The 22,286-nt window shown below is 38.0% G+C and overlaps 1 protein-coding gene across 1 annotated transcript in view; it reads right to left on the minus strand.

Annotated features, from left to right (window-relative positions):
- The window catches only part of SHC3 (SHC adaptor protein 3), a 64,464-nt gene that overhangs the window by 33,223 nt on the left and 8,955 nt on the right, over window positions 1-22,286 (minus strand). The window contains exon 2 of the mRNA XM_075019661.1: window positions 9,330-9,400. Coding sequence (XP_074875762.1) covers window positions 9,330-9,400 — 71 coding nt within the window. The remainder of the gene's footprint in view (window positions 1-9,329; window positions 9,401-22,286) is intronic.

The raw sequence follows: 22,286 nt of genomic DNA on the forward strand, positions 1-22,286 counted from the left end.
AGAAGTGTAGGGATTATTTTGCCTTTGAGTGGGAAGATCCTGAGACCCATAGGAAACAACAGTTAAGATGGACTGTACTCCCACAAGGGTTTACAGAATCACCAAATTTGTTTGGGCAAGCTCTAGAACAAGTATTAGAAACTTTTGAATCAAACCCAGAAGTGACTTTAGTGCAGTATGTAGATGATCTGTTGTTAGCTGGGGAAGATCAAGAGGCTGTTAGAAATGAGAGCATTAGGTTATTGAACTTTTTAGGCCAAAAGGGATTAAAGGTTTCAAAGTCTAAATTACAGTTTACTGAAGAGGAAGTAAAATACTTAGGACACTGGCTAAGTAAGGGAACTAAGAAATTAGATCCTGAACGAGTGAATGGTATTTTATCCCTCCAGGCACCAACAAGTAAGAGACAGATAAGGCAATTGTTAGGACTTTTAGGGTACTGTAGACAATGGATTGAAAATTATAGCAGCAAAGTGAAGTTTTTGTATCAGAAATTAGTAGGGGTAGGATTAATAAAATGGACTCAGGAGGACGAACAGAGTTTAGAAAGCCTCAAAGCTGACCTTGTAAATGCTCCGGTGTTGAGTTTACCCGATATTAGACGACCGTTTTATCTGTTTGTGAATTCAGAGGGAGGAACAGCCTTTGGGGTATTAACCCAAGAATGGGCTGGAAGAAAGAAACCCATAGGCTATTTTTCCAAATTATTAGATCCGGTTAGTAGGGGATGGCCTACTTGCCTACAAGCTATAGTAGCCACGGCCCTTTTAGTTGAGGAAGCTGGGAAAGTAACTCTAGGAGGAGAATTGAAAGTGTATACGCCTCATAACATACGAGGAGTATTACAGCAGAAGGCAGATAAATGGATCACTGATGCCAGGCTGCTAAAATACGAGGGTATCCTAATACATTCTCCCAAGTTAGAGCTTGAAACAACTAGCTTGCAAAACCCAGCTCAGTTCTTATATGGGGAACCAAGCGAGAACTTAATTCATGATTGCATGCAATTAATAGAACACCAAACCAAAATTAGAGAGGATTTGGAAGAAGAGGAACTACCGAATGGGTTAAAATTATTTGTAGATGGGTCATCACGAATGGTAAATGGGAAGCGAAGGTCAGGGTATGCGATAATAGATGGGACCACCCTAGAGGTAAAAGAATCTGGCCCCCTTGATGCGACGTGGTCAGCCCAAGCTTGTGAATTATATGCAGTACTAAGAGCCTTGCAGTTACTGGAAAATAAACAAGGGACAGTATTTACAGATTCTAAATACGCATTCGGGGTAGTTCATACATTTGGCAAAATTTGGGAAGAACGAGGGTTAGTGAACTCTCAAGGGAAGGGCTTAGTACATGAGGCCTTGATAAAACAGACTCTAAAGGCTCTAAGAGGACCTAAACAAATTGCAGTAGTACATGTAAAAGGCCATCAGAGGGGTATCAATAAAAAAGTAAGGGGAAATAATTTGGCTGATGAAGAAGCAAAGAAAGCCACCTTACTAATTGTAAGGGAAGTGGAACAAACACAGACTCAAATAAAAGCCAATGGTATCATGAGTTTTACCACTCAAGAAAAGGAGAAACTTAAACAAGCAGGAGTTATTGAAAAGGAAGGGAAATGGTTTCTCCCTGATGGAAGAGAAGTAATTCCAAAGGGGGCAGCATGGAGAATAATGAGAGAATTTCACAGGCAAACTCATTGGGGAATACAGGCATTGGTAGACCAATTCGGAACTAAGTATATGTGTATAGGGATACATGATATAGCCAAGAAAATCGTTGGAGAATGCCTAACATGCCAAAGGGTAAATAAGCATCAGCTCAGGGAAAGAGTACCGGGAGGGCGTGAACTGGCTAAAAGACCATTTGAAAGAATACAAATCGATTTCACCGAACTTCCCAAAGTGGGCAGATACAAATATCTCCTAGTACTGGTGGACCATTTGACCCACTTTGTGGAGGCCTTTCCTGTAGCCCGAGCCACTGCAAAAACCGTAGTTAAGGTACTGCTAGAAAACATCATACCACGATATGGAAACATAGCAGTAATTGATTCAGATCGGGGACCCCATTTTACCTCCAAAGTTATCAAAGAGGCCTTGGATCCCTTAGGGACTAAATGGGAATATCATACCCCATGGCATCCACAGAGTTCAGGAAAAGTAGAGAGAATGAATGGAGAAATTAAGAAACACCTGACTAAATTAATCATCGAAACTAAAATGAATTGGATAAAATGCCTGCCCTTAGCCCTATTAAATGTAAGGACACAGCCCAGAGCAGATACTGGGATCTCTCCTTTTGAAATGTTATATGGGATGCCTTATGACCTAGAAATGCCAATTGAACACCCAAAGGTAGAAGAAAAATTCTTACAAGAGTATATCATTGAACTCATGAAGAGACGACAAAAACTAATAAAGAAGGGACTGATAGTGCAGAGGCCACCCTTAGATATTGCAATACACAAGATTACGCCTGGAGATAAGGTATTGATCAAAGCTTGGAAAGAATCATCTCTAACTCCCTGTTGGGAAGGGCCGTTTCTTGTTTTGCTTACTACAGATACTGCAGTCCGGACTGTCGAAAGAGGGTGGACTCATGCAAGCAGAATCAAAGGACCAATTCAGAGTTCTCACTGGGAGGCGACCAGAGACCCTGATAGTTTGAAAATTAAGTTCCGAAGAAAAGCGGATGAGTGAGACTATCTTTTGTAAAGATCCTAACTGTATATGTTATCCCTTTGTATGTTACAGGTGTAAACTCTGTAGAGAAAAGTGGTGGACACATTGTTCTTATGGGTATTACGAACAGGAACATGCAGACGAACTATGGCCAGAGTGAGGTGTGGAGTCTGGGAGGTGAAAGATAAGAGAGCTATAAGTCAAGGTGGACAAAGGAGGTTCCCCTGAAGAATACGACTGCTGCCGAGAAGATGGTACACCTCGCTGCTCTAAGCAACAGAGTAGGCAGAGAAGGCAGAGGCGTACTGCTGTGGGGATTGAGGTTGATGAACCACCTCCAGAAATGGCACACGAGGCCCCTTGACTCACAACTCCCAAACCCAATAACCTCAGGGCCACCCCAAAGTCTTCCATCTCCCTCGGGGAATAAAACCAAAAACCAAATTAAATGTATAAAAACACCAAGAAGGCACCACTTTTCTCAATCTTATATCTAAGTCAGTGGATAATAAGTTTGTTACATTAAATAGAATTGTTGGATTAGTACCTAATGTTATTGAGAAGGCAATGTGAGTACTTAGGGGAAGCCAAGGTTGTTGAAAGAGACAAGAAACTGTAATTCGGTTTGACCAACAAAATGATGAAAACAAAAAGGGGGGATTGTGATAAATTTATTTTATATGTATTTGTTAATCAAACCGGTTCTGTAAGCCTTGCACAGTGTGTTCGTTTTGCAGGGCAGTGTTAGCCCTTGCAGACAGGTGCGATTGGAAACATTGTAGCTACAATGTCTGGCTGTCTGGACAAGATGTGTATTCTAAAGTACGCATGCTCCAGATAACAAAGAAACACAGAAGAAGACTACAGCCTTCATCCCTCGACTCCCCCCCAGCAACAGGGCGCGCAATTGCCCACGTGAGCCCGGACCCTAGACTTTAACCTGGCAACAAAAAAACTATAAAAAGGGAACTCTGAGGGAGGGGTGCGTGCGCCGTTGGTAGAGCGGAGACTCCCCGGCCGCCCAGCGCTGTTTTGCCTGTTTGTCGCTTGCTTTAATAAACTTTAATTGGATTATCCGTGGGCTGGCGTACAATTTTTCGTCGCCCCTTATAACAACGTGGAGTCACCAGCTTTCTGAAAACGCAGGGTACAGCTATACCCGTAACTGCTTCCCTGACCATTTGGCTTTCAACTCTCCACCTTCCCCTCCCCCTGAGAGGCTCTTTGCTTTCTCACAAAGGCAAGTGGAATGGGGAAGCTCAATTAACTACTCACACTCAGGCTTTGCATTACCATATATTAGTTGAATTAATCCAAATACTAGCTAACATTTTCCCCACTAATACTACATTGAAGTGAAAGATTTCAATGTTAAGCATACAAAACCCTATTTATTCTAACCCATTTCAGTGCTAATGATAGCTAAACTAGCAAATGTAAATTATTCTCTAACAGTATCAGGCACTATAGCTTTCATTGCCCAACTTAGAGGTGTGCTGTATGAATTATAAGGATGTCCCCACTCACTTTCGAGAATCCTGCTTCCTGCTGAACTGAGTAGTAGTCAGCACCTCATGCTTCCCAGAGCTTTGGCCCTGAAGTAACTGTGCACAGGAAAGAGGATTCTTGTTCACACCCCTCCCTGCATACACCTGTGTATCCAGATGGCGGCGTGGGTATGCGTGTTCTGCCATCCCCTAAGCACTACCCCACATCCAGAGTCCATACAGCAGAAAGCAGGGGTGAACCACACTCACCTCCCAAGCAAGAAAGCACATTAAGGAGGAGACTGAATACAGAATTCACTGCAGATAACACATTACCTATCCACCTTCAAAAATCACAGGGGAAACATTCTTCCTTTTCATTGTCTTCCGTCCTTTTTTCAGTGATGCTTGCTGACAGTGGATTTCTGCAAAGAATACAGATGTGGTTGAAAGAAACACTAGGTCAACTGAACTTCATTCATACTGTTTAGCACTGGACTCAAACCCAGCTCTAAAATCTGGATTTCCATCATCTCCCCTCCAGAAGCTTGGGATATTGACGTAAATGGATTTGGTTTTCAAGATTAATAAAGTTCAGGCCCCAAATCTGGAGAGGAATCTCTTTCAAATTGTTCAGCCTGACAGAGTTCATGGAGAGGATTGGGATCAGAGTCTGGATTCAGGTCCACTGCTGATACAAAGTATTTCAGTCCTCTGATCTACTTGCTATTAACACAGCATGCAGTATAATGTTTTACTCAGCATGGGGAGGTGTGACTTTCTGAAGCTGCATGCAGTAAACTAACTGATTGCATTCAATTAAATACCAAGGAACATGCAGCCTTTTAGTCCAGACACTGCTGTAGGACAAACAGTGCATGCAACATTATTCTAATTCAAACCAGTGCATAACTATACTCATGCATACAACACAGTAGTGAAGACTCACTACACTGTAACAGATTTAACAATAAGCACACAAACATACTATACGAACTGCAAATGCTGCACGTGTTGCAAAATAATTTTACCTGATTTATTTAATTTTTTTTAATAAACAGCCTGAGGGCACAAAGGGCTTGGCCACACAAGTTTAAGAGTGGCCCCTTTCTGTGACGATGATGGTAGGTTTCAGAAGAACTTAGGACCACTTGTCACCTGCAGTTAGCTCAGTAGTCTCGCCTGCTAGTCCTCCTGTTCCTCCACTACGTTGAAAATGAAATGCTTCTGTTCGTCTTGCTGCCCAAGAAAGTGATCTTGACTTCACAAGTGTTACAAGAATTAGCACTGGATAATTAATGATGCAACATGTGGATTCATCTGGCTTGTATTTATCATTATGCATAACTGCTGACCCTTGGCTTGCACATCCATTTATTTGCTCAAGAATTCACATGACATTACATTCATTACAGAAAAGAATAAATACAGTACAGCTGATTAATACTACTCTAGTTCTCCTACTTCTCCTGTAGTGAAAGAATCTTGAGACTTCAAACATGTAATGATAAAGGGGGAAATCTGTTATAAATTGTACATAGCTGTTCATTTTTCCTCAAATCAGATCCAAAATTAGGTGAACAATACCTTTTGTCAGGCACCACCAAGATCGTTAAGGTCTGATGAGGAGTATGACAAGTGGAAGTGCTTGCTCACTGCTTTCACATGAAGATAAATGTATTGCTGCAAGTTTTAGCATTTTAATTTACAAAAAGTGAAAAAGCAAACCAAAACCAAGTTATAGGCTAGGTACAACAGCGTTAGATGGCACAGGTTGATTTTTCACAGGACTGACAAGGAAGGAAAGACCACTGGCCAAACTGTTTACGCTGGGGCTTCAATCCAGTTCCTGGAGTTGAAGTCACAGTTCTTCATTTGTCAGACTGGTCCATACATACACAATGATGTATATGCTTTCCTAATGTATTAATTATAACAGCTGTGATTTTCAAAGCCATGCAAAATATCTGGACAACTTTTCCCATTTACTTATTTAAAATGGGTGTCTAATTCACTAGATAACTGGAAATCTTAGCCCAATTTTTAAGTAATTTCTAAAAGTTCACCCAACAATTTAAGTGCCCTTTACAAGCACTAATTCATTTAATCACAGTTGTCTGTGACTGGGGCTAATGGTTTCTCCAAAATAACACCCAAAATTTGCAGCAGAGCCAAAGACTACACATCTCTCCCTCCCATGATGGAGCCACAGAAGATTTTTCTTCTAGGAATTGGTGCTGCTCATCTTACTTTGGGGTTTTGTTCCTTCTCAAGGCTAGCAGAAAGGTAAAATGACATATGCAATAACTGGAAGACAGAAATAAGGCAAATGTAGGATTCCTAATGGCTGACTTCCTGTGTTTGAGCTCTGCAATGTGGAGAAAAAGCAAAGGTAAGAAAGCACGCAGGGACAGGGATGTGATGCAGTGCTAGAAAGGGAGTAAGTGCTTTGTGTGTGTCAAGCACGATGTGTGTTTATTAGGAAGAGATGCATCCAGACTTCCACACTAAATCAGATAACTTGGCTCATCTTTTCTGTTTTTTAATCATACTTAGTAAATACCACGTAACACCAGAAGTCATATTGGCCCAAGACAGATCACTTTCTCCTATGACTGGTTTTGCAAGGTCTTGGAAAAAATAACAGATTAAACAGGTATGAAGCATGCAGTAGGATCAATTTATAAAGTTATGGGTCAGAAAGGGATCAGACCTGCCTTGACATGTGTTTCTCCAGTTGTGGGAAACAGCACGGAGAAGTTTACACAGCCCCACGCACTGAGAAGCTTTACTGCGGCTGTGATTCTAGGTTCCTCAGCTGGAGCAGGCACAGTTAACATTACTAGATCTACGGACCCAAGTCTCAGTCACACTCCATCACCAGCCATGACATTACATGGACAGTTTTCTTACTGGTGGCAGGCTGCAGAGAAATCAGCAATGGACATACCTAAATATAAATGTATGACATAGTAGACATAAATGTAACTTTCAGGTGCTTTTATTTTATTTGTAATCAAAGGGCTGCACAGACCATTTGGTGCCTGGTGTCTTCTTAAAAGGGAATTGGTGCCTGTAATATCAGAACATCAGCCTTATTAATTCAGTGCATACCTTAAGGCCTATGTTATGTTTCTTAATGCACACGAGCAAGTTAATCAGCAAATGTGAATTTTAATAATACCTTAATAATATTTTCGTAATAAAGAATAGCCTTGTATGTGAAATGCTACATGTCAAAACATGTGGGTACTTAAGATATGAGGATTTTTAGAGCCAGATGAGTTAATGAAATGCAGATTAAGATGCCAGATCCTGATCCAAAAATCACCTAAAAACTCCTACTTTCAAAAAAGTTTTAGATCAGGAACTTCATGATCAGAATGATGAGTCTTCATTGGTTTACAATAAACAGAAAATTGCAAATGCAAAATAACAAACAAAACAGGAAGAGACAGCTTCCTCCTTGAAAAAATATCACATGCTTTAGATGTGGTCAGAGGAAGATGAGACAAGAAAATGCCCACCATGTAGTCAAATATGCTATAACTTCAACAGAAAAAAAATATAAACCCAAGTCTGTTTCACAGTAAAAGCCAAGATTCACTTTTGTATTGAAAGAACTATAAGATAAAGATACTTTGTTTGTGCAGACCATATTGCTTTAGATCAGCAAACACACCTAAGTATTAATGGCAGAATTGTGCCTTTAAGCTAGGTAATAAAAAAGTCTAACACTGTTCCAACGAAAACATGTAGTGAAAGAGACCGTGCAGAAAAATAAAGCCGAATTCAGTTCACCTTCAGGTATAGAATACAAAAACAATAACTTATCACAACTGTTTCATAAGCCAGTATGATTTAACTTCCAAGTGGCAAACACAAATGTGCCACCTGCATTAGAACTACAAGCCTTCTTAGACATGAAATCATTTTAAAAGGTCACTGCTGCAAATACCACAGAAATGTACAAGATTAATTTAAAAAAGTACAGTAGTAAAATTCTCAGATGTCCCCATAGTCCACATTGCCCAAAAACCTGAATTCTGTTATTTACGTGTCCTTGTGCTTTTACACCCCTCATCAATGCAGTATCTTGACAAATTAATGATTAACATTTTGTGAGGACTTACGGGCTCCAATTCAAAGCTGCTATATGCAAGTGTAACTCAAAGTCAATGCATATAGACCACACGATTGGCAGCCCAGTGTAAAAATAAGTAATTTTTCCCATTTAATAAAAGAAATACTTAGCTCTCTATGGTATGACAAATGGTTTATGATAGACCATCAGCAACTGTAAGACACCTCAAAGAGGTGAAATGCAAGCACTGTATCCAGTCATACCACTTTATGTGTGTTCCTTTGGAAAGGATTACTTCATTATTTCAATGCCCAAATTTGAAAACATGGTCTCCAGTTGCTAGAAGATGTCAGTGCTACAGTCCTCTGAAATCAATGAGCTCAGCTTTTGAAGTGAAAATGCTTGCAAAACACTATTTCCTATAGTTCTCAGAAAATACTCTTCTAGAAAAAAAATTATTCATGGACACTTCTTAGGACAGTGCTGTACTTATGTAGCTCTTGCAAAAATACTGTGACAGTTTTAAAATAATTGTAAAAAGAACCTAATACAAGCTTCTTACATACAGTCTGGAAAAGACAACATTCTTTCATTTGTCTCTGGTACCATTGTGGTGATATATTTTCATTTATATCCTTTGTACAGCCAATTTGTAATCTGACACCTTTTCATAAGAAATTACTACAAAAACCTATAAAAATGCTGCTCCAAACCAGCTCCCTAGACTAATTTTGACAAATGCATTGTAGATTTTAAGCATATTGTAATTCTCAGTGGCTTAAATGTCATGAGATTGGTACCAAGATACGTGCCTTATTTGGCATAACAAACAGGCAAAAATTTTCTAAAGCAATTCCTGGCACATCAAAAGACCATGAGGAAAATATTCCTTAAGCCCTGTTGGAGCTATATTAATACTAGCTGAAAGATTTACCTTAAAAGCAAAATTAAAAGGTGGACATATGATATCAAAAAATTATTTACTACATGTTTTGCCATCTTCTTGGCCTTTCCACTGTGGGGACACAATTCAGAAGTTACTTTAAAAAACATACTTTCACAAAGTCTTACCTTGCAATCTGTGTTCTAGTACTGAAGTCAAGAGATCTCATTGAGCGTAAGACTTCTATGCACCCCAAGTACTGTAAGGAAAAAGAAACAGTTGGAAAAGATATTATAATTATTCTTGAGTTCTGGGAGAAAATGCAGCTAATCATTAAAAGGCATTGTACAATTCTTATTTTTACATTTGTTTTATCATATGTATCAGGTAGGTTTTTATGATTATGTTCTTGTATGTCACAGATTTATTCCATAAACATTTTATTTCATTTAAGTCTCAAGTTTGGTTCAACTTATCTTTTTACGTTTAATCTAATCACTGTAATACACCTAGTTCATAATGTGTTGATGTGCTTTTTAATTTTCCTCTATCTTAATTGTTCCATTTTAGATATAAAGCTAACCAAAGTAAAAAATAGTATTAATGGAAAAGGAAGTGTGGTAAAGGAAATTCATCTAGCACTGATCAGCATGAAAATCTTATTTAAGAGGAAGAGAACTAAGCCTCATTAGAACAAAAAAGGTAAATTATAGCAGGGCAAGATGAAAAGAGCACCAGCAATCCAAAGAGGATTCCTTAATAACCAGCTCAGGGATAGATGGGATTTAGTATTTTCATTAGTGACACTACTATAAAGATATAGGAAAATGCTAACAAAATATACTAATAACCCATGCTGGGAGATGGCTTCAACAGAGGAATGACATGAAGGTTAGCTAGTAACTAGGAAAAGACCAGACTTATTGACCCAGATTTCTGCCCTGCATCTCTATCAAAAAGAGGGAGTACCATTAGAAAATATGTTAAAATATAACAGTATCTATCACAGGATTGAGAAAAACTCAGGTGAATCTTCTAGACTTGCTTCCAAAAGTGGGCATAATTTACAGGTGCTAAAGCCTACATGCAGCTACAGCTCTTGTCAGATAATTGGATAGTGGCTTTGTACAAACTGACTCATGAGTGGCATATGCCATGGCAGTATCTTGCATGTAGGTTTAGTATTCAACCACATACCTGACTTTTGAAAGTCAGGGGAAACAGGGATGAGTCTTTACATAATGAGCCCGATAATGCTATTCTAGCATTGTGGGTTTATATCAGCTTTTATATCAGTCTTATATCAGTTTTTATATCTATTCTCAGATACAGATACATAATGCAATCTATTTGGGTATGAAACTGGTGTAAAAAATCAAGTGAGGCCACCATTTTGTGTCTGTTTGGGAATTTTATTTATACTGAAAAAATGGTCTTTTAATTAGAGAATTATTACACCAGTAACTGTACTATCTAGAGTTTCAGCAATGCTTTTTCTATAGAAACATGCATGTGACAAACTGTTTACAAGCTGAGGGAGTATCTAGTTTGTTTTCACATGTCCGTGATTTTTTAATTTATTGCTATCAAATGCTTTGAAGTCATTACAACACTGAACAAAATAAACTGGAATATCAGGTGACTCCTATTCATTAAATTGCTGAAACTTGGATTATAATAGCCCACAGTTCCTGGGAAGGGTTGATTTCCTAGAATTTTTTAGAAATCTCCTGCAATCTTATATATCTGAAAAGCTTGTAAAATCCTCACGGAAAATGTATTCTCTGTAGAGATCCTGGCATATGAAGCTTTCAAACTAAGGGTCATACTCTCAAGCTGTTTAGATTATCATCACTCCACTACCACTGCAAAATTAGGTAACCCTCATACCTTATTAGAAGTAGATTCCTATTTTACATATACTTCTCCCTGAGTACTTAAAGCATCTAGAACAAGATTTTCATGCTCTGATGCAGGAAGTTGAGCCATTAACTCTATTTTTAAGTATCTCAGAGGGTGATTTGATTTGCTTGGGGATGAAGTTCGTTAAACATCAATTGAGATAATCAGCTAAAGTCAGTTAATTTATGCCAATATACAGCAATGAAGGATGTTTTGCTGTACTCTTTTTGTGTCATTTTGTTTTAGTTGTAGGATGCTTTTACAGATAAATTTTCCCAAATATTTATTTCATATGAGATATTTTTATAATTAAATAAGCTGTAAATAGTATAACTGTTCAAAGGTACCCCTGTGATTTTTTATTACTGGAATACTTGGTTTTCATTATTTCATCAACCTGTTCATTTAGACCACTCAATACTAAAACACTCTTGGATTGAACTTGTTCTTTCTCCTATCTACACTTGCCACAAGTCTTTTAAAGCGAAGTACTTGTACAAGTTTGAGAATCAGATCCAACATTTTAGAAGCAAACTCTGGAAGGTAGTTTGACAAGTACATGCAGGCGTGCAAATAAATACACAAACACATGTGCACACAAGTCACTGTCAAAATAAACACACAAATAATCAGACAAATACCCATAAACATACTTAGAAGGCGTGCATTTAGACTCCTTTGAGTCATACTACCTGATCTGCATCAACAAAAGTAGAGACAAAACCAGACTGAAGGAAGGTCAGATGGAAAAATTACCCTGTACTTGTTTTATGTATAGCACAGAGACAGTTGAACACAACATAGTAAGGTTTGCAGTATTCCTGACTGATCAAGGCAAAGATGGCAACTGATTTTCTGGGATAAAAGATGTGAACACTTAATCACCACGGCATGTTTGCAAGTAACGAAATTACTATAAAAACTGACATTCAAAAGGTCCAAAGGCCAACTACAGGGACATATAACTCACCTACTTCTATGCTTCAATTATTCCCCAAGACCAACATTGCTCTCTAAAAATATCCATTTGAAGTACATCCTGACAAGGATCCACAGAAAGGAGACATACAACCAAGATAGCAAGTAAATAAATTATTCATTTATTTCAACAAATAAATATCCTGATTAAAAAGAAATGCTATCTTTTGCTTTAGGCATTCTATGACACATTTAAAATATAGTTATAAAACAATCTACTTCTAAAAAAGCTCCTCTTCACCCAGCACTTAATGTATACTCTAAGCAATCATCTACTGTGCACTGTGATACTTATGAGCTCCCACTACCATCCTCCCTCTCATTGCTCAGGAAACAAATATACCGAGGTGCAGCCCACCTTGAAGTAGGAAGATTTGGGACTACCAGTTCCAAGCTCTCTCAGGTAACGTTCTGCCTTCTGCCTACTTTCTGATATTTGAATGAGTTTCCAGCTTGTATACCTTCATTGAATGGTACTATGCCTGAAGGAAAAAGTCTTTCATATGAATGAATATCTTCCCATTCAGAAGTTTTAGATTCATAACTAGCACTTTGCATGCTAAACAGCACCTTGCAGGAAGCTCGTATAAATCCAAAAGCAGAGTGCCACATACTCCTGGGACCATATCTCTCTCATTGCATGAGGTTCCAACATCCTTATTAGTATGTAAGAGGTGGCCATATATATCCCAAGTTTCTGGTTCATCCCATAGGTGAAGATTTTTCCATATTCTCTAAAGTACCTCTGTCTTCTCTGTGACTCAGTCAGAAAATTCTTGTTTAACAACTAAAAATTTTTACTGTACCCTGTGCAAGAAAGGGTATTGACTTCTCCCAACATTTGTCAGAAACAGACAGCTCAACACATGAGCGCTGAGTGCATTCATGTGCTTGGAGAGAAGAGAAAAGGCAAATGAGGGTAGTCACTGTCAGATGTGCCTTTTTGCTCCATGAAAATGAACAACCTTGTTCAGTGTTTCCTAACAAGCTCTTCAAAACACCAAGTTACTGGAAGAAATCTTCCATTGTTTGACTCAGAAGCTAGTAGTAACAACAGCAGCAAATGTTTTTATAAAAATGTAGCAAGATGTAGCCCCATACAGCACTGCAGCAGTCCAACCTTGGAGTGACAAATGCTTGAATGCTTGAACGCTTGAGTGGCATATGCATGTCTAATAGCAGATAAGTGCCTGCCCTGAACACGGGTAGCAAGAATATCTGCCCATCACGTACTCTCAAACAAAATAAGGACTCCTGATCTCTGAGTCTGAACTACTGGAGTATCATTAGCTCACCAAAACTGCATGGGTATTCTTAGCACATTAAGCTAGACTGGTTTTAATCTGTGTAACTGGATGATCATCATCAAATCTGAGTAGTTCACAACATTGCAGATTGTACCTGCAAGACACATAGCCTCGTGCAAGTTATGTAAGAGATAACATGGTTACATCAGCAAACAGACAAGCACTTGCGTTGTTAGCCAAAAATTAGCTAGTGCCTTCAAATATCGATGTATCTGAAATCTGCACTAACGTTACATAGCTGCTGATAATAGCCTAGGAGGCTCAAAAAATAGATTCAGATTCACGGGGTTTTGGGTGGTGTATGTAGATCTACTTTTTGAAAATAGAAATCTCTGAAGCATATTATAAGATACCCTGTAATAAACTGGTCAATACACTGCAAGTTTCTCACCCACAGGCTTAGGCTGTGCATTTACTTGGCAAGTGAAAAAGTGAGCATCTTTTTACTTGCTGCATCTGTTCCTCATGTGTATCTCAAGTCATATGCCTATATTTCATTATTCCTTTTTTTTTTTTTTTTTTGGGGGGGGGGGTATTACTTTGTTCGCTTTTGTGGGGTTGTTGTTGTTTTCCATTTTATTCTTGTTAGCCAAAGAGCTAGTCCAGAATTAGAGTACACCCTTAAAGTAAATGACTAGTTAGTATGAACTGACTAATGCTACTTAATTCCAGTTGAGGACTCCCTTATTTAAGAATAAGAGCTTTTATTTCAAATTCAGATTATATTGCTTCTATTGTAACATGCATTTATTTATGCATCAAAATGACAGTTCCTTCTAACTTCAGATATCATCATTAACAGCCAAAGGGGCTTCTGAAATGAGCACTGAGAGTTCTATAATGTTCCACAATACTTACAACTTATTTTCAAGTTTGCCATCTACCATAAATCATATTAAGATTGAAGCCCAGATACACCCTACCAAGCAGGACATAATACAAAAATAGTAACAGCCCAGGACTTGACTTCAAGATAGTAAGTTTGTCCACAAGTAACTGTGGACGCAGTCAGGATTTTTAATATCCATACTGATGTACGAAAAGGAGAAGAAAAAAGCACAAAAGCAACCCAAGTCATAGGCAGAGACTGTAGAATTGATAATTAACAAGGAACTGTAATCAGAAGGTATTCCCTTTAATAAAATAAACTAAGTAAAAGAAAAATAATAAGTGCCACTATATTTCCTAATTTTTAAAATTCTGCTTTAACTGAACATTTATTTATTACCTTGAATACCTTACTAATTTGACTGAGACATGCACCACAAATTACTTAACTCAGATAATCAGCAAGAAAAGATCACAAAAAGATAAGATAGCTTATCACAACATACATTTGCTTCTTTACTTCATAAGGAGGTCATAGCATAGTTATACATATTTGATTAAACTACATAGTATCCTGTAGCAGTATATTTATTAATTTTGTGAAGACAGTGGAATCTTAGAAGCATTACAAATTCACAAAAACACTAAACTCTTATGTTAAGAGAAAAAAATACATTTTTCTGAAATACTTCAGGCACATCTGGCAATACAAAATCCTTGCCAATCCACAAAATAACCCTCTGATTGGCAGTTGCCAGTCTACCAGTCATATTATCCATCCACTAACAGAGGCAGAAAGAAGTCATTGACAAAAAGCTGTCTGAAGAAATACAGTAGCAATACAGTCCTTGCTATTTTTTAAGATAAACTAGGTACAGAGTTATACCTAGGATCTGAAATATGTAATTATACTTTCAGTTACCCATAGCAAACTCCCTTACCCTATGGTAAAGCACTTCCACAGAAGGCTGTAAAGATATTGGCATGTGGCAGGAGGACCTTTCCTTCCACATCTTCAGGAGGAAACGTAACTGCTTGGCATTTTTGCAGACAAATTTATCCTTACTCATGCAGCCTATACAAGGAGGACATAAAGCCTCCACAAGAAGGAATCTGACGTAGTGTGTACACCCCTGTACCAAGCCAGCTCATCAGATTTGTGTGAAAGGCAGAGAGGGTCTGGAGGCACAGCTCTGCATCCAGGTAGTTGTGGGAGTCCTCCTAATAAGAAAGAGTGGCTCCTCATCCTGATGACAACAAATGGCCCAGACATAGAAAACAGACCTTCCTGAGTTCTTTTTCACCTAGATTTTCCCATTAGCAGAGCAAAACAAAAAGGAAAGAAGGAAAGGAAAGGAGAGTGTGCTAAATAACGATGGGGATGCATGCATGTTACCCACAAACTCAGCAAGCTTCTTCAGGGGCTATCATCTTAAGCACAGTTACCTTTAACTGCAATCATTTGCTAAATAATGCTTAGTCTTTAATAACAGTTCACACTGACCAGTATTTACAGTACTCATGTAAGTTCGTATAAAATTTTGTTTCCAGTAGTACTGATATAAAATATGCTGTGCATATACAGCAGCTTGAAAAGCATAAATCCTCTCACCCATTCCCAGAAAGACTTTCAAACCTTTACAAAGCAGGTAAACAGTTCATTTAGTCAGGCTAAATATGGAGGCAGCCTATGTTTTGAATTCACATTGAATAAAAAGATCACTTTAGAAGAAGGGGTACTCTGAAGACATCTCTACATAGCAAAGACTGAAGCTGTCATGCATATTCCATCAGTAAAGCAGATGAGGTAGGATATGAGCTGATGTCATGAGCAGTTATGAGGACCTAAGACTGTGGGAAGCTCCTAAGGCTGAGTTTACACTTGAAATCTTTTGAATATGAATAAGTATTTAAATACTGAAAAAGAGTATATGTAAAGGGACTTTATACATATGATGCTAGTCACTGACCTAAGAATGTGGCTCAGCTACCTGACTGGTACATAGATCTTGGTCGCAGCTCAGTAAAACTTTCTGGACTCAACAGTCAGCTAGGTCACCGGAGAGCAGGAATGACTTCTGAAGCCAAACTAGAACAAAAAGTAGCACTATAGGGAGGTAATTTTTTGTCTCACCAAAAAGTCAGCATTTTCTGAAGATCTGCACTCTAATGTGCAATAAACTTTTTTTTGTTTGGTTGGGTTTTTGTAACCTTAACACCTGCCCAGTGCCAAGAGAGTGTTTGCCAACCTCAGGCAACCTTTTCCTAGCAAGAGGAGAACCGCTGTATGTTGTCCTGCCATTGCTGTGGCAAACATCCCACCCAAACTCTGACACCACGGAAGTCTGCAGGACACCCTTTCACTGCAGGTGTTGCTGATAACGCAAAGCACTCATCAAGGGGCAGAAAAGGCAGCCTTTGGCAAATGCTGGCTACCATCAACTGATCAGATAGCGCAGTGGGAAGAAGGTCCTGCATGCACACAACCGTGCAGATTTATGTCCGTGTACCTGGATATTTTAAGCAGAAGGATGGAATGGAAGATTAGTTCTGTGACATTTCTAATGTAGGGTGAGTTACAATATTAGAAAAAGCTGTGGGCAGAAGCAAGACTGGATATTCAGAGAGAAATAAATTTGTATGAGCAGTAGTCATAGAGCTTTAAGTCAGCTGCTAGAGATTTCAGTTTGTCTGGTAGTTTGGGATATAAATATTTGCTTTCAACTGCTCTGCTTCACTATCAAGTAACACGATATTGAGATCTCACCTAACATGAGTGTTATACTCCCAGCCATGCCATAGTCTCCTGCCCTTCCCTCCCCTTGGGGCAAGACACATCTTCAGGACTACTGGAAGAGGCAGATCTCCAAGGGTACCTGATGACTGTGGTCTACCCACATATGCTGAGGGAGCCGCTCTGTACCTCTGTCCCATGCTTCCCCGGCATCTGCACAACAGCACACCTGCTCGAGGGAGCAGCAATCCTGCATGAAAGAAACACTGGCAGCCTTGTTCTGAATGAGGAAACAGCCCTATATTTAGACATTGTCAGAATGTAACACCAAAAATGTGTCATAAACATATGCTGCCGTGAAAAACAGACAGGCACTCTTCTGTGCTTTCATACTTCTGCAGTTGGTAATTTTTACACCAGTAAGTAATCATGTATAGAGCTTTACAGTGAATCAATATTTCCCCCAAAGGTTTTTTTCTCATTAAAGAATGCATGTTCTAATCCAGACAGAAAACTCTAAGTAAGGATTGATTGAATAGAAATGGAACGGAAAATCTAAATCCAAGTCTTCTTCGGGGTTCAACTATAAATAAGCCTTGGCCCTTCAGCTGTAAATTTATCATCACAAATTGTTCTCTGAGACAAGTAAACCAACAAAGCTTCTGAACTAGTACAAATGATGATGGATATGACTTGTCAGTTGTACTTCTCTTGGAAATAGGTGGTTTGCTTCTTCAATAACAGGTGAGAGGAGAACACAGTTCTCCCAAGAATACCTCCAATTTTGGCCAACACCTAGCTCTTTCCTATGTCCTCTTGTACAATAACTGGCTTCTGTAGTATAAAAATATTTCAAATGTTCCTATGTATGCGGACTTTAACAATTCTCAACTGGTGAACGTTAGCTTACTCTTGCAACTAACTGCTTTATTGTATTTGAACACAAGGCTCAGGTGTGCACAACTGTAATAATATAGGGATTTAGGAGGCACACATATGTATTTTGTGCATGAGATCAGTACCTCCCAGAAATTACTTCTGTGATTTATATACTTTGATTCACTAATTGACACATTATTTTTAGTATAATTCAATGCTATTTTGGCAACTTATGATGTTTACAATGTATTGCTTCTCTATTTTTTTTTTAACTGAATGCTTGGATTTTCAGTAACAGGAATGCTGCTAAAATTACACTATTAAACTATTTTGGTAAAAGAGGTAACCTGCATAAGCTCTTGATCTAATTAGCATAGTAGAGTTACAAAACATTTTCATAAGAGACTGCAGGTAAGTAAGACTTTCTCTGTGTATCTGTGCCTCGATATATTTTGATTCACTGCACCAAACAGAAACAGTGTTTATTCAGCATCCAGAGTACAAAATAATAAAAAGAAAGGTCACGTTTTAAAATTTTCACTGCATGACTGTGAGTCACTGCATATTTGCTAGACGTCTAGCTTTCATCATGTAAATCCTTTTACAGTGAATTTCCTGAAGATTTTCATAAAGGTTTTCAGTCATAAGTAAAACAAGACTAACTTCCAAAGGGATTCTGGGATCAGCTATAAAACAAAGTGCCTAGCATTGACTAATTAATACTGAAAGGCTGTGAAACTTTTTCATCTAAATAAATTCATCCTAAGTCTAACCCCCTATCAGTAGAAAAATCAGCATCTAAACAAAGGCAGGCAACTATATTGTTCTATTTCACATGCCTTCCTTGCACTGAGCTGCTTAAACGATAAAAAAGAATCAATCCACCTTAACATGACAAAAAATAATTTTTATTTATATATACCTACTTTTATTTTAGATATATTATGTATATGCATGTATGTATTTTTATATATACATTGACCTTGAAATCCTATATATTTACTTCAAGCATGCACAAATATACAGTGCCACTGTTATTAAGAATGCTTACCAAGAATCCTTAAGTCTAAAAAAAGATAATTTTTTATTATTTTTGAAACACAGTATATAAATATTTATAACTATTTTAAAGTTCCAGCAGGCAGCTGTATATTTCTATCAACAAACTGGCAAATATGATTATACATAAAAAGATAGCAAGATTTGCCAATACGCTGAAAAAGATGAAAATAAGTTACTCCTTTTTCTCCCACAGAGATCAGAAAACCTGTAAAGTTCTTCTTCAGTAGCTAGGGATTCATATAACCAAAGAGACCTTGGAGAAAATATGAACCTCCAAATCTTGCTGATGATGAGGCACAGAGAGAGCACAGCATTTGCAAAAGAAAATATACTTATGTGCCACCCATATCAGGACAGAAGGTAGAGCAATACTTTCCATGTCTGTTAACACATCTGTGAAGTATGATGAAGACCTCACGTGACTAAATACTATCAGTTGCTGGGGAGAGAAGGTATCTGTAGAAAAGCTGTGTGACAACATGCAATATTTTCACCATATTTCAGAGTATAGTTTCCCTCTGTTGATAGAATGCATTTTCACTTGATTTTACTGGAATAAACTGGATTTTTTCTATTTTTCCGGTATCAGAGTTGCAGACAGGAATAGCTGTAGAAATCTCCACACAACATAAGAATATGGGGCATCTTACCAGTAAGAAAACAATTTAAAAGTCTATACCATAAACCTCCATAAGAAAAGAAGAATCCATTCTATTTGGGATACATCTACAATTCTCACTAGATATTAATAGTGGTTTTACATTTCTCCCCTGTGAAAGCATTCCAGCCGCATCTCACAATCAAATCATATGGTAGGGATTCAGAACTCCTTAAAAAAAAAAAAAGGCAAAGGATTCAGCTAGGGGAAGAAGAATATATTTTATCTTATCTCGAAAAGCAATTTCTTAAGTCAACTCTAAGGTCTCATTTCTTGCTAGTAAGGGGAAAGATACCACTGGGAAGCAAATTTTGCTTCTGACAATTTTCTAATCTCCATCTCAAATGGGGCTGGAAACAACACATCTTCAAAGAAAATACCTTTTTCTTATTTCTCACTCGCATGTGGATGAAATAAGATTGCCAACATCATGCTCAAAAAATATTCACACAGTACAGATGCTAAATGGACTGGGCTTTCACAAGATTCCACAAAAATCCCGTATCAGTAGTTTTGCATGTACAATATTTCTTACGTTCTTACTTTACAGATGTATGGTCTTGCATGCAAAAACTCAGAAATGCCAGAATCGGAAGTGCACACATTGGTCAATGATTTATACTATTATTTTAAATGTAAACACATTCTGCATTATGCCTCAATTTTTTGTATGTGCCAAAAGTTTTCTTTAAAAAAGGCTACAATTGGAAAAATCTGTAGTTCTATACTTTTGAGGTTTAATTTTAAAAATATATAATACCAGGTGAATGCAATTATTGCAGTGTGATATTAATCAGTGTGAACCACTTATGCACTGCAGTATCACAGATTGTTTCATTTTCACAGTTGCATACTTTAATTCATTGAACACTTTCCAGACTGTTTTGCCTGCTACCTTGAATATCCACTAAGATATATTCCCCTTTAAAGCACCATGCAGATTAGTTCTAGCAGCTTATGTTCTGCATCAGAATTCCTTTAACACAAACATGCAAAAGCTTCTGCAGCCAAAACATTATGCTTCAATAGCTGAAAATTATAATTAGACATTTGAAACTGTAAATATGGACACTGTAAATATAACTAGTTATTAAAGAACTTATACTACCTCAGTCATTAAGTAGAACTGCTTGATGAGGAGTATTATTAAAGCACAGACCCAGAAGATGGAAGATCTAACAGGTGCTTTTCCACTATGCCGAATATAAACCTATGCTAAGTATCTGAAATGCTGTATGGCTACACTTTCAAAATTGTACATTTGGAGGTGTGATTTAGGAAGGACCCGTCACTCTTAACACTGAAAATCCAAAACACACAGGGAGGGAGAAGGAGTCCTTTTTTATATGAATGCTACATGTACCTCTGGTCTTCATCACAAGAATCCAGCAATTAAAACACATCCTTTTCCTTAATCTTTATCAACCTCTACCTTCTCATGCTTAAGCTATAGTCACTTATGTTCACAGTAAGAGTGCCCAAAAGATGACCTCCAATGTGCAGAACAGAGGAATAAGGTGAGAGATGTCCCAGGATGGATTTCAAGCATGAAAAAATCTCTCAAACGTCTTCTTGCAGCGTAAACGCCATGAAGAATCCCAGCAGAGCAGCTCTGGTGGGCTTGGGACCCCTCCCCACCATCACTGCCCAAAAGCAGGATGGGCACCCACAGCTCCCAGCTTGTGCCCCCACACTGAGCAGCCCTGTTCTTCCAGCTCCTTGGCAGAAATCAATATATTGCAAGAGTGGGTTCATATAATGTTTCTATTTAGTTAGTGCTTTCTGCTTATTTTATGACTATAAGATTGATTTACAAAAGGTTCAAAATGACAGAAAGATACATATTCAACAATCAGTACTTTAAGTTTTCTCTTCCAGAGTTGGCCTGCTTCATGTACAGGCTATTTATCCAGTGTAACTAGTACTGTAACGAATGGTTACAGAACAGTCTCAAATACAGGTAATCTACACTACATAAATAAGAGTATTTTAAGTACTCTCAATCTTGTTTCAACTTGAAAAGCCTGTTGCACCTAACTCTACAGGCAGTGCATCAGTTCTACTTCTTCAGACGTCTCTCATAACTTACTACTCTTTCTGCCTATCATTGAGCAACCTGAATTGCAATTCATAACGCTGATCTAAAAAAACGCATTCATAAATATTGCTCACTTCAGCCTCACAACATATACCAGACTAAGCTTCTAACATGAACAAAACCTATCTTGTATCTCACTGTATCCAGGGTATTCGCCAAAACTCTGATCCTGCAAAACATTCATACATCATATGAACTTTGAGCTTATAAACAATTTATTGTTTTTTACAAAACATTTTTAGGTATGCATTTCACAGTAAATCTTCTATTTTCCCTGTCTGCTGTTGCACGCACTGTGTCCTTGGTGACCTTTGACAACTATTACAAGTGCATCACAGAAGACCATGATTCAAAGGTAGCATCTGCTGACTTGGGAAAGGCTGTCTTTCTGTCCCTCCAAAATTTCTACTCTAATTTCTGTCATAAAGGCACTCAGTTTACAAACTGAAAAGATATTTTCTGATTTGCTAATTCTGCCTAGCCAGCTAGAGACCTTTTACAGCAGCAGACCTTCACTCTAGCAACTTTACAGAGCAGCTGGGTCTGGTGGAAGAGCACTGCACTTAGGTGTTATGTAAGTCTCACCTCTGTAAATCATTTCCTGGACACCCTCAAGCAAATTACTTAAATCCTCTACATCTTTATTTCCTCTTCAGTAAAATCGAAAGATTGATACTTTGCATTAAATAGTACTTTGTA

This window comes from Buteo buteo, chromosome Z, assembly GCF_964188355.1.
Source record: "Buteo buteo chromosome Z, bButBut1.hap1.1, whole genome shotgun sequence".
Lineage (NCBI taxonomy): Eukaryota > Metazoa > Chordata > Aves > Accipitriformes > Accipitridae > Buteo > Buteo buteo.